The 15,733-nt window shown below is 43.0% G+C and overlaps 5 protein-coding genes across 5 annotated transcripts; all 5 read left to right on the top strand.

Moving 5' to 3' along the window:
• Nucleotides 1–1,178: 1,178 nt before the first annotated feature.
• LOC139474927 (protein FAM9A-like) lies at nucleotides 1,179–1,640 on the top strand. The gene has a single exon (XM_071258122.1). The coding sequence runs from the start codon at nucleotides 1,179–1,181 to the stop codon at nucleotides 1,638–1,640; it is 462 nt and encodes a 153-aa protein (XP_071114223.1).
• Nucleotides 1,641–3,949: 2,309 nt separating this feature from the next.
• Nucleotides 3,950–4,441, top strand: LOC139474929 (protein FAM9A-like). Its single transcript, XM_071258124.1, has one exon. It carries the CDS (start codon nucleotides 3,950–3,952, stop codon nucleotides 4,439–4,441), a length of 492 nt encoding a protein of 163 aa, XP_071114225.1.
• Nucleotides 4,442–6,126: 1,685 nt separating this feature from the next.
• LOC139475655 (P-selectin glycoprotein ligand 1-like) lies at nucleotides 6,127–10,051 on the top strand. Its single transcript, XM_071258843.1, has 4 exons — nucleotides 6,127–6,162; nucleotides 6,721–7,008; nucleotides 9,490–9,675; nucleotides 10,040–10,051. Exons 1-4 carry the CDS (start codon nucleotides 6,127–6,129, stop codon nucleotides 10,049–10,051), a joined length of 522 nt encoding a protein of 173 aa, XP_071114944.1.
• A 2,274-nt stretch (nucleotides 10,052–12,325) lies between these two features.
• LOC139474928 (uncharacterized) lies at nucleotides 12,326–12,820 on the top strand. Its single transcript, XM_071258123.1, has one exon. The coding sequence runs from the start codon at nucleotides 12,326–12,328 to the stop codon at nucleotides 12,818–12,820; it is 495 nt and encodes a 164-aa protein (XP_071114224.1).
• Nucleotides 12,821–15,113: 2,293 nt separating this feature from the next.
• On the top strand, nucleotides 15,114–15,608 carry LOC139474931 (protein FAM9A-like). The gene has a single exon (XM_071258126.1). It carries the CDS (start codon nucleotides 15,114–15,116, stop codon nucleotides 15,606–15,608), a length of 495 nt encoding a protein of 164 aa, XP_071114227.1.
• The last annotated feature ends 125 nt before the right edge of the window (nucleotides 15,609–15,733 follow it).

Below are 15,733 nucleotides of genomic sequence, written 5' to 3'. Positions count from 1 at the left end.
TTGGGCCAGTTACGAAATAGCATAAAATGTGACGTGAACTTTCTCTCCCAAACACTCCCAAACACTCCCAAACACACACATATACACACACGAGATAAACTTAGATGGAAGAGTTCCTTTGAAAAGTAATGTGGGCAGGGATGGAATGATTTCCCTTTGTTCATTCGTGTGTTATAGGCCAGAAAACCAAAGAGCGTATATCATCAGCTTTCACCCTGTTTTATTGTAGAAAATTATGAGACTTTGAAATTATTCGGGCAGGTATTCAAACTTTGAAATATATCACACACTTGAAAAATCCAACTTCACATAAAGTTTGAATATGAATAGATGAATAATTAGCTTCCCACAACCTCTGCTTTTAAAGACGTATTTGACATACGTTGATAAACGTCCTTTGACTCCAAGTCATGGTAGCTCAGTAGACTCAGTACTTGCACCCAACGAAATTCTAAAGGTCAGCATTTATCCTTCATTTAAAATATTCTATCTCCATTCAAGTTTTTCACAAAACGGTCTGTAGCTGTAATTGCATTGGATGAACCACTAAATCTATCATGCTTCCCGGCAGTGAGATAGCCACAGGGTGCCAGGTTAGGTCACAAATACACAGTTTGCATTTAATAATTATGCAGGAAGATATGCCTAATACAGGGAGGCAGGTGGCAGTGTCGTATGTGATATTACAAAATAGAGATTCATTCTTCACGCTCTAAAGTTGTAAAAAGTCTCATTGGAATTTTATTTACTAAAATCTTCCAATGTGGGCATTTACATTCAACATCCTGATTTCCTGTACCACATGTATATAAGGCGGTGTGAATCCCAAAAGAGACATTTAAATTGTTTATTCTCTCGTGGATAAACAACGTAACTGACAGGATGCGCCTTCTTAACGTTGCAGTTGTTGTAGTCTTGGGTAAGTGTGCCTTATCTGATGAGAATTCGCAATCTTAAACTTTGTAATAATCAACTTTATTAGCTCTTGCTGAGTTTTAAGTGGCTTTTCGATTTGCTGACAACGTAATGAATAGGATAGTTTCTACCATAGTCTAAACTGTATCAGGAATGGTGGACGGATTTTGTGTGTGTGTGTGTATCCTGTCATATATGACCACTTATGTATTGTTGTTTCTGTACATTCTTCACAGTCTTCCTTGGCTCCGCCCTTGGTGGCCATGGTGGTGGTGGTGGCGGCCATGGAGGCGGAGGCCACGGAGGCGGAGGCGGAGGCGGCCACGGTGGTGGTGGTGGTGGTCACGGAGGCGGCGGTCACGGTGGTGGAGGTCACGGAGGTGGTGGCCATGGAGGAGGAGGAGGAGGAGGAGGACACGGAGGTGGTGGCCATGGAGGAGGAGGAGGAGGACACGGAGGTGGTGGCCACGGAGGAGGTGGTCACGGAGGAGGTGGTCATGGAGGTGGTGGTCATGGAGGCGGACACCACGGTTAAAAGATTCAAGGATCATCATATTCACATCAAGTGCTGGACATTTGATATCATATTTGTCGATTGCACTCACCATGCTGCATCCATTCATTCTGTCTATTTCTCAACGAGTACAAATAAAGCTGTGGTTTATATTGTAAATATATCTTTGGTTATATTTTCTTCAAGTACAATCAAATTCAAGATTGTATGAGCTAGTTTCCCTACTTACTTTTCAGTGTCCTGCATAGTGATTGTCACTTTGGAATCATTCCCACCAAGGTTAGGAACCTCGAAGGCCTGCCAATAAACCTATACACATGTTGAACAAAGCAAGTAGACTGTTTCTGTCCGAAAATGCATGAAGTCCCATTTAGTATCGTACTATCATTATGGCCTCTAAACGTCCACCTGGCTTATAATTACAGCCGTGTGCATGTCCAAATAAAACTGTGACACGTGCCTCAATGCACTCATGCAATGCCGATAGAATTAAGAGCTTATACAGTTGAGCAGCGATCCACCAATACAACGGCACGATCTCAAGAGAAAGCCCACTCTAAACCAAATCCAATTGGTTTGTTTTCTGTTTTTTTCAAGAGTCCAGCGCAATATGAATGGTCAAGGAGCAGATTCGCTCTAAGATAGACTAGGCCCGAGACCACAGTTACGTCCCCTAAGTTTTACCATGACCCGGAAGGTAAATAGGAGAATATAGTCCCCCGTTTGAATGGGTTGTTGAGTCTGTGTCAGATATGTTTGGAGTGACTTGTGATAGCTTAAATGCAAGATTGGACATTGTATTGTGTTGGTAATTTGTTTTGATCCAAAATGTGTGCATGATATTGACTCGAACTTCCCATGATTTGACCCCCAGTTGAAGGCCGATGGGTGTGTTTCGGCTCGATACTTTCAGTGACCGTTGTTGACAGCGTTTACTTGGAAGTCGAGCTGGTGGACCCAGACTGGTATTTTGCTGTTCAAATGATAAGTAACAGGTTAGTCAGCAAGGGCGATATTAATCAGTATGAATTGGCATGCCACTGTAGATAGCAAAGAATGACGAATAATTGTGCTCTGACGCCAGATGAATGTTCATCTCTCGTGCTATAGCTTGGTGGGTGGGTGTGGGTAATGCTGGGCAGGAAGGGGGTCATACATGGGTCATAGATTGACGGTTGAAGCCCCTAGTGCCTGTCATAAACTACCACCACATCCATGTTCCTGCGGAGATAGTGGTTTCATCAGGTATTCGTGTGATGGATAAGTATATCCTGTCCACATGTGGTGTTCGAAAGCTGAGATTTGACCACTCTTTAGAAAATGTTCATGCATTTCATCATTGTTTAGTGTTTGGGCCAGTTACGAAATAGCATAAAATGTGACGTGAACATTCTCTCCCACACACTCCCAAACACACACATATATACACACACGAGATAAACTTAGATGGAAGAGTTCCTTTGAAAAGTAATGTGGGCAGGGATGGAATGATTTCCCTGTGTTCATTCGTGTGTTATAGGCCAGAAAACCAAAGAACGTATATCATCAGCTTTCACCCTGTTTTATTGTAGAAAATAATGAGACTTTGAAGTTATTCGGGTAGGTATTCAAACTTTGAAATATATCACACACTTGAAAAATCCAACTTCACATAAAGTTTGATTATGAATAGATGAATAATTAGCTTCCCACAACCTCTGCTTTTAAAGACGTATTTGACATACGTTGATAAACGTCCTTTGACTCCAAGTCATGGTAGCTCAGTAGACTCAGTACTTGCACCCAACGAAATTCTAAAGGTCAGCATTTATCCTTCATTTAAAATATTCTATCTCCATTCAAGTTTTTCACAAAACGGTCTGTAGCTGTAATTGCATTGGATGAACCACTAAATCTATCATGCTTCCCGGCAGTGAGATAGCCACAGGGTGCCAGGTTAGGTCACAAATACACAGTTTGCATTTAATAATTATGCAGGAAGATATGCCTAATACAGAGAGGCAGGTGGCAGTGTCGTATGTGATATTACAAAATAGAGATTCATTCTTCACGCTCTAAAGTTGTAAAAAGTCTCATTGGAATTTTATTTACCAAAATCTTCCAATGTGGGCATTTACATTCAACATCCTGATTTCCTGTACCACATGTATATAAGGCGGTGTGAATCCCAAAAGAGACATTTAAATTGTTTATTCTCTCGTGGATAAACAACGTAACTGACAGGATGCGCCTTCTTAACGTTGCAGTTGTTGTAGTCTTGGGTAAGTGTGCCTTATCTGATGAGAATTCGCAATCTTAAACTTTGTAATAATCAACTTTATTAGCTCTTGCTGAGTTTTAAGTGGCTTTTCGATTTGCTGACAACGTAATGAATAGGATAGTTTCTACCATGGTCTAAACTGTATCAGGAATGGTGGACGGATTTTGTGTGTGTGTGTGTATCCTGTCATATATGACCACTTATGTATTGTTGTTTCTGTACATTCTTCACAGTCTTCCTTGGCTCCGCCCTTGGTGGCCATGGTGGTGGTGGTGGCGGCCATGGAGGCGGAGGCCACGGAGGCGGAGGCGGAGGCGGCCACGGTGGTGGTGGTGGTGGTCACGGAGGCGGCGGTCACGGTGGTTGAGGTCACGGAGGTGGTGGCCATGGAGGAGGAGGAGGAGGACACGGAGGTGGTGGCCATGGAGGAGGAGGAGGAGGACACGGAGGTGGTGGCCATGGAGGAGGAGGAGGAGGACACGGAGGTGGTGGCCACGGAGGAGGTGGTCACGGAGGAGGTGGTCATGGAGGTGGTGGTCATGGAGGCGGACACCACGGTTAAAAGATTCAAGGATCATCATATTCACATCAAGTGCTGGACATTTGATATCATATTTGTCGATTGCACTCACCATGCTGCATCCATTCATTCTGTCTATTTCTCAACGAGTACAAATAAAGCTGTGGTTTATATTGTAAATATATCTTTGGTTATATTTTCTTCAAGTACAATCAAATTCAAGATTGTATGAGCTAGTTTCCCTACTTACTTTTCAGTGTCCTGCATAGTGATTGTCACTTTGGAATCATTCCCACCAAGGTTAGGAACCTCGAAGGCCTGCCAATAAACCTATACACATGTTGAACAAAGCAAGTAGACTGTTTCTGTCCGAAAATGCATGAAGTCCCATTTAGTATCGTACTATCATTATGGCCTCTAAACGTCCACCTGGCTTATAATTACAGCCGTGTGCATGTCCAAATAAAACTGTGGCACGTGCTTCAATGCACTCATGCAATGCCGATAGAATTAAGAGCTTATACAGTTGAGCAGCGATCCACCAATACAACGGCACGATCTCAAGAGAAAGCCCACTCTAAACCAAATCCAATTGGTTTGTTTTCTGTTTTTTTCAAGAGTCCAGCGCAATATGAATGTCAAGGAGCAGATTCGCTCTAAGATAGACTAGGCCCGAGACCACAGTTACGTCCCCTAAGTTTTACCATGACCCGGAAGGTAAATAGGAGAATATAGTCCCCCGTTTGAATGGGTTGTTGAGTCTGTGTCAGATATGTTTGGAGTGACTTGTGATAGCTTAAATGCAAGATTGGACATTGTATTGTGTTGGTAATTTGTTTTGATCCAAAATGTGTGCATGATATTGACTCGAACTTCCCATGATTTGACCCCCAGTTGAAGGCCGATGGGTGTGTTTCGGCTCGATACTTTCAGTGACCGTTGTTGACAGCGTTTACTTGGAAGTCGAGCTGGTGGACCCAGACTGGTATTTTGCTGTTCAAATGATAAGTAACAGGTTAGTCAGCAAGGGCGATATTAATCAGTATGAATTGGCATGCCACTGTAGATAGCAAAGAATGACGAATAATTGTGCTCTGACGCCAGATGAATGTTCATCTCTGGTGCTGTAGCTTGGTGGGTGGGTGTGGGTAATGCTGGGCAGGAAGGGGGTCATACATGGGTCATAGATTGACGGTTGAAGCCCCTAGTGCCTGTCATAAACTACCACCACATCCATGTTCCTGCGGAGATAGTGGTTTCATCAGGTATTCGTGTGATGGATAAGTATATCCTGTCCACATGTGGTGTTCGAAAGCTGAGATTTGACCACTCTTTAGAAAAGGTTCATGCATTTCATCATTGTTTAGTGTTTGGGCCAGTTACGAAATAGCATAAAATGTGACGTGAACATTCTCTCCCACACACTCCCAAACACACACATATATACACACGAGATAAACTTAGATGGAAGAGTTCCTTTGAAAAGTAATGTGGGCAGGGATGGAATGATTTCCCTGTGTTCATTCGTGTGTTATAGGCCAGAAAACCAAAGAGCGTATATCATCAGCTTTCACCCTGTTTTATTGTAGAAAATAATGAGACTTTGAAATTATTCGGGCAGGTATTCAAACTTTGAAATATATCACACACTTGAAAAATCCAACTTCACATGAAGTTTGATTATGAATAGATGAATAATTAGCTTCCCACGACCTCTGCTTTTAAAGACGTATTTGACATACGTTGATAAACGTCCTTTGACTCCAAGTCATGGTAGCTCAGTAGACTCAGTACTTGCACCCAACGAAATTCTAAAGGTCAGCATTTATCCTTCATTTAAAATATTCTATCTCCATTCAAGTTTTTCACAAAACGGTCTGTAGCTGTAATTGCATTGGATGAACCACTAAATCTATCATGCTTCCCGGCAGTGAGATAGCCACAGGGTGCCAGGTTAGGTCACAAATGCACAGTTTGCATTTAATAATTATGCAGGAAGATATGCCTAATACAGAGAGGCAGGTGGCAGTGTCGTATGTGATATTACAAAATAGAGATTCATTCTTCACGCTCTAAAGTTGTAAAAAGTCTCATTGGAATTTTATTTACTAAAATCTTCCAATGTGGGCATTTACATTCAACATCCTGATTTCCTGTACCACATGTATATAAGGCGGTGTGAATCCCAAAAGAGACATTTAAATTGTTTATTCTCTCGTGGATAAACAACGTAACTGACAGGATGCGCCTTCTTAACGTTGCAGTTGTTGTAGTCTTGGGTAAGTGTGCCTTATCTGATGAGAATTCGCAATCTTAAACTTTGTAATAATCAACTTTATTAGCTCTTGCTGAGTTTTAAGTGGCTTTTCGATTTGCTGACAACGTAATGAATAGGATAGTTTCTACCATGGTCTAAACTGTATCAGGAATGGTGGACGGATTTTGTGTGTGTGTGTGTATCCTGTCATATATGACCACTTATGTATTGTTGTTTCTGTACATTCTTCACAGTCTTCCTTGGCTCCGCCCTTGGTGGCCATGGTGGTGGTGGTGGCGGCCATGGAGGCGGAGGCCACGGAGGCGGAGGCGGAGGCGGAGGCGGCCACGGTGGTGGTGGTGGTGGTCACGGAGGCGGCGGTCACGGTGGTGGAGGTCACGGAGGTGGTGGCCATGGAGGAGGAGGACACGGAGGTGGTGGCCATGGAGGAGGAGGAGGAGGACACGGAGGTGGTGGCCACGGAGGAGGTGGTCACGGAGGAGGTGGTCATGGAGGTGGTGGTCATGGAGGCGGACACCACGGTTAAAAGATTCAAGGATCATCATATTCACATCAAGTGCTGGACATTTGATATCATATTTGTCGATTGCACTCACCATGCTGCATCCATTCATTCTGTCTATTTCTCAACGAGTACAAATAAAGCTGTGGTTTATATTGTAAATATATCTTTGGTTATATTTTCTTCAAGTACAATCAAATTCAAGATTGTATGAGCTAGTTTCCCTACTTACTTTTCAGTGTCCTGCATAGTGATTGTCACTTTGGAATCATTCCCACCAAGGTTAGGAACCTCGAAGGCCTGCCAATAAACCTATACACATGTTGAACAAAGCAAGTAGACTGTTTCTGTCCGAAAATGCATGAAGTCCCATTTAGTATCGTACTATCATTATGGCCTCTAAACGTCCACCTGGCTTATAATTACAGCCGTGTGCATGTCCAAATAAAACTGTGGCACGTGCCTCAATGCACTCATGCAATGCCGATAGAATTAAGAGCTTATACAGTTGAGCAGCGATCCACCAATACAACGGCACGATCTCAAGAGAAAGCCCACTCTAAACCAAATCCAATTGGTTTGTTTTCTGTTTTTTTCAAGAGTCCAGCGCAATATGAATGGTCAAGGAGCAGATTCGCTCTAAGATAGACTAGGCCCGAGACCACAGTTACGTCCCCTAAGTTTTACCATGACCCGGAAGGTAAATAGGAGAATATAGTCCCCCGTTTGAATGGCTTGTTGAGTCTGTGTCAGATATGTTTGGAGTGACTTGTGATAGCTTAAATGCAAGATTGGACATTGTATTGTGTTGGTAATTTGTTTTGATCCAAAATGTGTGCATGATATTGACTCGAACTTCCCATGATTTGACCCCCAGTTGAAGGCCGATGGGTGTGTTTCGGCTCGATACTTTCAGTGACCGTTGTTGACAGCGTTTACTTGGAAGTCGAGCTGGTGGACCCAGACTGGTATTTTGCTGTTCAAATGATAAGTAACAGGTTAGTCAGCAAGGGCGATATTAATCAGTATGAATTGGCATGCCACTGTAGATAGCAAAGAATGACGAATAATTGTGCTCTGACGCCAGATGAATGTTCATCTCTGGTGCTGTAGCTTGGTGGGTGGGTGTGGGTAATGCTTGGCAGGAAGGGGGTCATACATGGGTCATAGATTGACGGTTGAAGCCCCTAGTGCCTGTCATAAACTACCACAACATCCATGTTCCTGCGGAGATAGTGGTTTCATCAGGTATTCGTGTGATGGATAAGTATATCCTGTCCACATGTGGTGTTCGAAAGCTGAGATTTGACCACTCTTTAGAAAAGGTTCATGCATTTCATCATTGTTTAGTGTTTGGGCCAGTTACGAAATAGCATAAAATGTGACGTGAACTTTCTCTCCCAAACACTCCCAAACACACACATATATACACACACGAGATAAACTTAGATGGAAGAGTTCCTTTGAAAAGTAATGTGGGCAGGGATGGAATGATTTCCCTGTGTTCATTCGTGTGTTATAGGCCAGAAAACCAAAGAGCGTATATCATCAGCTTTCACCCTGTTTTATTGTAGAAAATAATGAGACTTTGAAATTATTCGGGCAGGTATTCAAACTTTGAAATATATCACACACTTGAAAAATCCAACTTCACATAAAGTTTGATTATGAATAGATGAATAATTAGCTTCCCACGACCTCTGCTTTTAAAGACGTATTTGACATACGTTGATAAACGTCCTTTGACTCCAAGTCATGGTAGCTCAGTAGACTCAGTACTTGCACCCAACGAAATTCTAAAGGTCAGCATTTATCCTTCATTTAAAATATTCTATCTCCATTCAAGTTTTTCACAAAACGGTCTGTAGCTGTAATTGCATTGGATGAACCACTAAATCTATCATGCTTCCCGGCAGTGAGATAGCCACAGGGTGCCAGGTTAGGTCACAAATACACAGTTTGCATTTAATAATTATGCAGGAAGATATGCCTAATACAGAGAGGCAGGTGGCAGTGTCGTATGTGATATTACAAAATAGAGATTCATTCTTCACGCTCTAAAGTTGTAAAAAGTCTCATTGGAATTTTATTTACTAAAATCTTCCAATGTGGGCATTTACATTCAACATCCTGATTTCCTGTACCACATGTATATAAGGCGGTGTGAATCCCAAAAGAGACATTTAAATTGTTTATTCTCTCGTGGATAAACAACGTAACTGACAGGATGCGCCTTCTTAACGTTGCAGTTGTTGTAGTCTTGGGTAAGTGTGCCTTATCTGATGAGAATTCGCAATCTTAAACTTTGTAATAATCAACTTTATTAGCTCTTGCTGAGTTTTAAGTGGCTTTTCGATTTGCTGACAACGTAATGAATAGGATAGTTTCTACCATGGTCTAAACTGTATCAGGAATGGTGGACGGATTTTGTGTGTGTGTGTGTGTGTATCCTGTCATATATGACCACTTATGTATTGTTGTTTCCGTACATTCTTCACAGTCTTCCTTGGCTCAGCCCTTGGTGGCCATGGTGGTGGTGGTGGCGGCCATGGAGGCGGAGGCCACGGAGGCGGAGGCGGAGGCGGCCACGGTGGTGGTGGTGGTGGTCACGGAGGCGGCGGTCACGGTGGTGGAGGTCACGGAGGTGGTGGCCATGGAGGAGGAGGAGGAGGAGGAGGACACGGAGGTGGTGGCCATGGAGGAGGAGGAGGAGGACACGGAGGTGGTGGCCATGGAGGAGGAGGAGGAGGACACGGAGGTGGTGGCCACGGAGGAGGTGGTCACGGAGGAGGTGGTCATGGAGGTGGTGGTCATGGAGGCGGACACCACGGTTAAAAGATTCAAGGATCATCATATTCACATCAAGTGCTGGACATTTGATATCATATTTGTCGATTGCACTCACCATGCTGCATCCATTCATTCTGTCTATTTCTCAACGAGTACAAATAAAGCTGTGGTTTATATTGTAAATATATCTTTGGTTATATTTTCTTCAAGTACAATCAAATTCAAGATTGTATGAGCTAGTTTCCCTACTTACTTTTCAGTGTCCTGCATAGTGATTGTCACTTTGGAATCATTCCCACCAAGGTTAGGAACCTCGAAGGCCTGCCAATAAACCTATACACATGTTGAACAAAGCAAGTAGACTGTTTCTGTCCGAAAATGCATGAAGTCCCATTTAGTATCGTACTATCATTATGGCCTCTAAACGTCCACCTGGCTTATAATTACAGCCGTGTGCATGTCCAAATAAAACTGTGGCACGTGCCTCAATGCACTCATGCAATGCCGATAGAATTAAGAGCTTATACAGTTGAGCAGCGATCCACCAATACAACGGCACGATCTCAAGAGAAAGCCCACTCTAAACCAAATCCAATTGGTTTGTTTTCTGTTTTTTTCAAGAGTCCAGCGCAATATGAATGGTCAAGGAGCAGATTCGCTCTAAGATAGACTAGGCCCGAGACCACAGTTACGTCCCCTAAGTTTTACCATGACCCGGAAGGTAAATAGGAGAATATAGTCCCCCGTTTGAATGGCTTGTTGAGTCTGTGTCAGATATGTTTGGAGTGACTTGTGATAGCTTAAATGCAAGATTGGACATTGTATTGTGTTGGTAATTTGTTTTGATCCAAAATGTGTGCATGATATTGACTCGAACTTCCCATGATTTGACCCCCAGTTGAAGGCCGATGGGTGTGTTTCGGCTCGATACTTTCAGTGACCGTTGTTGACAGCGTTTACTTGGAAGTCGAGCTGGTGGACCCAGACTGGTATTTTGCTGTTCAAATGATAAGTAACAGGTTAGTCAGCAAGGGCGATATTAATCAGTATGAATTGGCATGCCACTGTAGATAGCAAAGAATGACGAATAATTGTGCTCTGACGCCAGATGAATGTTCATCTCTGGTGCTGTAGCTTGGTGGGTGGGTGTGGGTAATGCTTGGCAGGAAGGGGGTCATACATGGGTCATAGATTGACGGTTGAAGCCCCTAGTGCCTGTCATAAACTACCACCACATCCATGTTCCTGCGGAGATAGTGGTTTCATCAGGTATTCGTGTGATGGATAAGTATATCCTGTCCACATGTGGTGTTCGAAAGCTGAGATTTGACCACTCTTTAGAAAATGTTCATGCATTTCATCATTGTTTAGTGTTTGGGCCAGTTACGAAATAGCATAAAATGTGACGTGAACTTTCTCTCCCAAACACTCCCAAACACACACATATATACACACACGAGATAAACTTAGATGGAAGAGTTCCTTTGAAAAGTAATGTGGGCAGGGATGGAATGATTTCCCTGTGTTCATTCGTGTGTTATAGGCCAGAAAACCAAAGAGCGTATATCATCAGCTTTCACCCTGTTTTATTGTAGAAAATAATGAGACTTTGAAATTATTCGGGCAGGTATTCAAACTTTGAAATATATCACACACTTGAAAAATCCAACTTCACATAAAGTTTGATTATGAATAGATGAATAATTAGCTTCCCACAACCTCTGCTTTTAAAGACGTATTTGACATACGTTGATAAACGTCCTTTGACTCCAAGTCATGGTAGCTCAGTAGACTCAGTACTTGCACCCAACGAAATTCTAAAGGTCAGCATTTGTCCTTCATTTAAAATATTCTATCTCCATTCAAGTTTTTCACAAAACGGTCTGTAGCTGTAATTGCATTGGATGAACCACTAAATCTATCATGCTTCCCGGCAGTGAGATAGCCACAGGGTGCCAGGTTAGGTCACAAATACACAGTTTGCATTTAATAATTATGCAGGAAGATATGCCTAATACAGAGAGGCAGGTGGCAGTGTCGTATGTGATATTACAAAATAGAGATTCATTCTTCACGCTCTAAAGTTGTAAAAAGTCTCATTGGAATTTTATTTACTAAAATCTTCCAATGTGGGCATTTACATTCAACATCCTGATTTCCTGTACCACATGTATATAAGGCGGTGTGAATCCCAAAAGAGACATTTAAATTGTTTATTCTCTCGTGGATAAACAACGTAACTGACAGGATGCGCCTTCTTAACGTTGCAGTTGTTGTAGTCTTGGGTAAGTGTGCCTTATCTGATGAGAATTCGCAATCTTAAACTTTGTAATAATCAACTTTATTAGCTCTTGCTGAGTTTTAAGTGGCTTTTCGATTTGCTGACAACGTAATGAATAGGATAGTTTCTACCATGGTCTAAACTGTATCAGGAATGGTGGACGGATTTTGTGTGTGTGTGTGTGTATCCTGTCATATATGACCACTTATGTATTGTTGTTTCTGAACATTCTTCACAGTCTTCCTTGGCTCAGCCCTTGGTGGCCATGGTGGTGGTGGTGGCGGCCATGGAGGCGGAGGCCACGGAGGCGGAGGCGGAGGCGGCCACGGTGGTGGTGGTGGTGGTGGTCACGGAGGCGGCGGTCACGGTGGTGGAGGTCACGGAGGTGGTGGCCATGGAGGAGGAGGAGGAGGACACGGAGGTGGTGGCCATGGAGGAGGAGGAGGAGGACACGGAGGTGGTGGCCATGGAGGAGGAGGAGGAGGACACGGAGGTGGTGGCCACGGAGGAGGTGGTCACGGAGGAGGTGGTCATGGAGGTGGTGGTCATGGAGGCGGACACCACGGTTAAAAGATTCAAGGATCATCATATTCACATCAAGTGCTGGACATTTGATATCATATTTGTCGATTGCACTCACCATGCTGCATCCATTCATTCTGTCTATTTCTCAACGAGTACAAATAAAGCTGTGGTTTATATTGTAAATATATCTTTGGTTATATTTTCTTCAAGTACAATCAAATTCAAGATTGTATGAGCTAGTTTCCCTACTTACTTTTCAGTGTCCTGCATAGTGATTGTCACTTTGGAATCATTCCCACCAAGGTTAGGAACCTCGAAGGCCTGCCAATAAACCTATACACATGTTGAACAAAGCAAGTAGACTGTTTCTGTCCGAAAATGCATGAAGTCCCATTTAGTATCGTACTATCATTATGGCCTCTAAACGTCCACCTGGCTTATAATTACAGCCGTGTGCATGTCCAAATAAAACTGTGGCACGTGCTTCAATGCACTCATGCAATGCCGATAGAATTAAGAGCTTATACAGTTGAGCAGCGATCCACCAATACAACGGCACGATCTCAAGAGAAAGCCCACTCTAAACCAAATCCAATTGGTTTGTTTTCTGTTTTTTTCAAGAGTCCAGCGCAATATGAATGGTCAAGGAGCAGATTCGCTCTAAGATAGACTAGGCCCGAGACCACAGTTACGTCCCCTAAGTTTTACCATGACCCGGAAGGTAAATAGGAGAATATAGTCCCCCGTTTGAATGGGTTGTTGAGTCTGTGTCAGATATGTTTGGAGTGACTTGTGATAGCTTAAATGCAAGATTGGACATTGTATTGTGTTGGTAATTTGTTTTGATCCAAAATGTGTGCATGATATTGACTCGAACTTCCCATGATTTGACCCCCAGTTGAAGGCCGATGGGTGTGTTTCGGCTCGATACTTTCAGTGACCGTTGTTGACAGCGTTTACTTGGAAGTCGAGCTGGTGGACCCAGACTGGTATTTTGCTGTTCAAATGATAAGTAACAGGTTAGTCAGCAAGGGCGATATTAATCAGTATGAATTGGCATGCCACTGTAGATAGCAAAGAATGACGAATAATTGTGCTCTGACGCCAGATGAATGTTCATCTCTGGTGCTGTAGCTTGGTGGGTGGGTGTGGGTAATGCTTGGCAGGAAGGGGGTCATACATGGGTCATAGATTGACGGTTGAAGCCCCTAGTGCCTCCATGTTCCTGCGGAGATAGTGGTTTCATCAGGTATTCGTGTGATGGATAAGTATATCCTGTCCACATGTGGTGTTCGAAAGCTGAGATTTGACCACTCTTTAGAAAATGTTCATGCATTTCATCATTGTTTAGTGTTTGGGCCAGTTACGAAATAGCATAAAATGTGACGTGAACTTTCTCTCCCAAACACTCCCAAACACACACATATATACACACACGAGATAAACTTAGATGGAAGAGTTCCTTTGAAAAGTAATGTGGGCAGGGATGGAATGATTTCCCTGTGTTCATTCGTGTGTTATAGGCCAGAAAACCAAAGAGCGTATATCATCAGCTTTCACCCTGTTTTATTGTAGAAAATAATGAGACTTTGAAATTATTCGGGCAGGTATTCAAACTTTGAAATATATCACACACTTGAAAAATCCAACTTCACATAAAGTTTGATTATGAATAGATGAATAATTAGCTTCCCACAACCTCTGCTTTTAAAGACGTATTTGACATACGTTGATAAACGTCCTTTGACTCCAAGTCATGGTAGCTCAGTAGACTCAGTACTTGCACCCAACGAAATTCTAAAGGTCAGCATTTGTCCTTCATTTAAAATATTCTATCTCCATTCAAGTTTTTCACAAAACGGTCTGTAGCTGTAATTGCATTGGATGAACCACTAAATCTATCATGCTTCCCGGCAGTGAGATAGCCACAGGGTGCCAGGTTAGGTCACAAATACACAGTTTGCATTTAATAATTATGCAGGAAGATATGCCTAATACAGAGAGGCAGGTGGCAGTGTCGTATGTGATATTACAAAATAGAGATTCATTCTTCACGCTCTAAAGTTGTAAAAAGTCTCATTGGAATTTTATTTACTAAAATCTTCCAATGTGGGCATTTACATTCAACATCCTGATTTCCTGTACCACATGTATATAAGGCGGTGTGAATCCCAAAAGAGACATTTAAATTGTTTATTCTCTCGTGGATAAACAACGTAACTGACAGGATGCGCCTTCTTAACGTTGCAGTTGTTGTAGTCTTGGGTAAGTGTGCCTTATCTGATGAGAATTCGCAATCTTAAACTTTGTAATAATCAACTTTATTAGCTCTTGCTGAGTTTTAAGTGGCTTTTCGATTTGCTGACAACGTAATGAATAGGATAGTTTCTACCATGGTCTAAACTGTATCAGGAATGGTGGACGGATTTTGTGTGTGTGTGTGTGTGTATCCTGTCATATATGACCACTTATGTATTGTTGTTTCTGTACATTCTTCACAGTCTTCCTTAGCTCCGCCCTTGGTGGCCATGGTGGTGGTGGTGGCGGCCATGGAGGCGGAGGCCACGGAGGCGGAGGCGGAGGCGGCCACGGTGGTGGTGGTGGTGGTGGTCACGGAGGCGGCGGTCACGGTGGTGGAGGTCACGGAGGTGGTGGCCACGGAGGAGGAGGAGGAGGACACGGAGGTGGTGGCCATGGAGGAGGAGGAGGAGGACACGGAGGTGGTGGCCATGGAGGAGGAGGAGGAGGACACGGAGGTGGTGGCCACGGAGGAGGTGGTCACGGAGGAGGTGGTCATGGAGGTGGTGGTCATGGAGGCGGACACCACGGTTAAAAGATTCAAGGATCATCATATTCACATCAAGTGCTGGACATTTGATATCATATTTGTCGATTGCACTCACCATGCTGCATCCATTCATTCTGTCTATTTCTCAACGAGTACAAATAAAGCTGTGGTTTATATTGTAAATATATCTTTGGTTATATTTTCTTCAAGTACAATCAAATTCAAGATTGTATGAGCTAGTTTCCCTACTTACTTTTCAGTGTCCTGCATAGTGATTGTCACTTTGGAATCATTCCCACCAAGGTTAGGAACCTCGAAGGCCTGCCAATAAACCTATACACATGTTGAACAAAGCAAGTA

Source organism: Haliotis cracherodii, unplaced genomic scaffold (genome assembly GCF_022045235.1).
Source record: "Haliotis cracherodii isolate W230 unplaced genomic scaffold, xgHalCrac1.p SCAF_3, whole genome shotgun sequence".
Taxonomy (NCBI): Eukaryota; Metazoa; Mollusca; class Gastropoda; order Lepetellida; family Haliotidae; genus Haliotis; species Haliotis cracherodii.
This window is presented reverse-complemented; position numbering and strand designations above follow the sequence as displayed.

Coding starts and splice junctions, on each gene's coding strand:
- LOC139474927 (XM_071258122.1), top strand. CDS start 1,179: ATGGTGGTGGTGGTGGCGGCCATGGAGGCGGAGGCCACGGAGGCGGAG.
- LOC139474928 (XM_071258123.1), top strand. CDS start 12,326: ATGGTGGTGGTGGTGGCGGCCATGGAGGCGGAGGCCACGGAGGCGGAG.
- LOC139475655 (XM_071258843.1), top strand. CDS start 6,127: ATGCTTCCCGGCAGTGAGATAGCCACAGGGTGCCAG. Junction 6,163..6,720: donor AGATAGCCACAGGGTGCCAG/GTTAGGTCACAA, acceptor CATTCTTCACAG/TCTTCCTTGGCTCCGCCCTT. Junction 7,009..9,489: donor TCATGGAGGCGGACACCACG/GTTAAAAGATTC, acceptor CATTCTTCACAG/TCTTCCTTGGCTCAGCCCTT.
- LOC139474929 (XM_071258124.1), top strand. CDS start 3,950: ATGGTGGTGGTGGTGGCGGCCATGGAGGCGGAGGCCACGGAGGCGGAG.
- LOC139474931 (XM_071258126.1), top strand. CDS start 15,114: ATGGTGGTGGTGGTGGCGGCCATGGAGGCGGAGGCCACGGAGGCGGAG.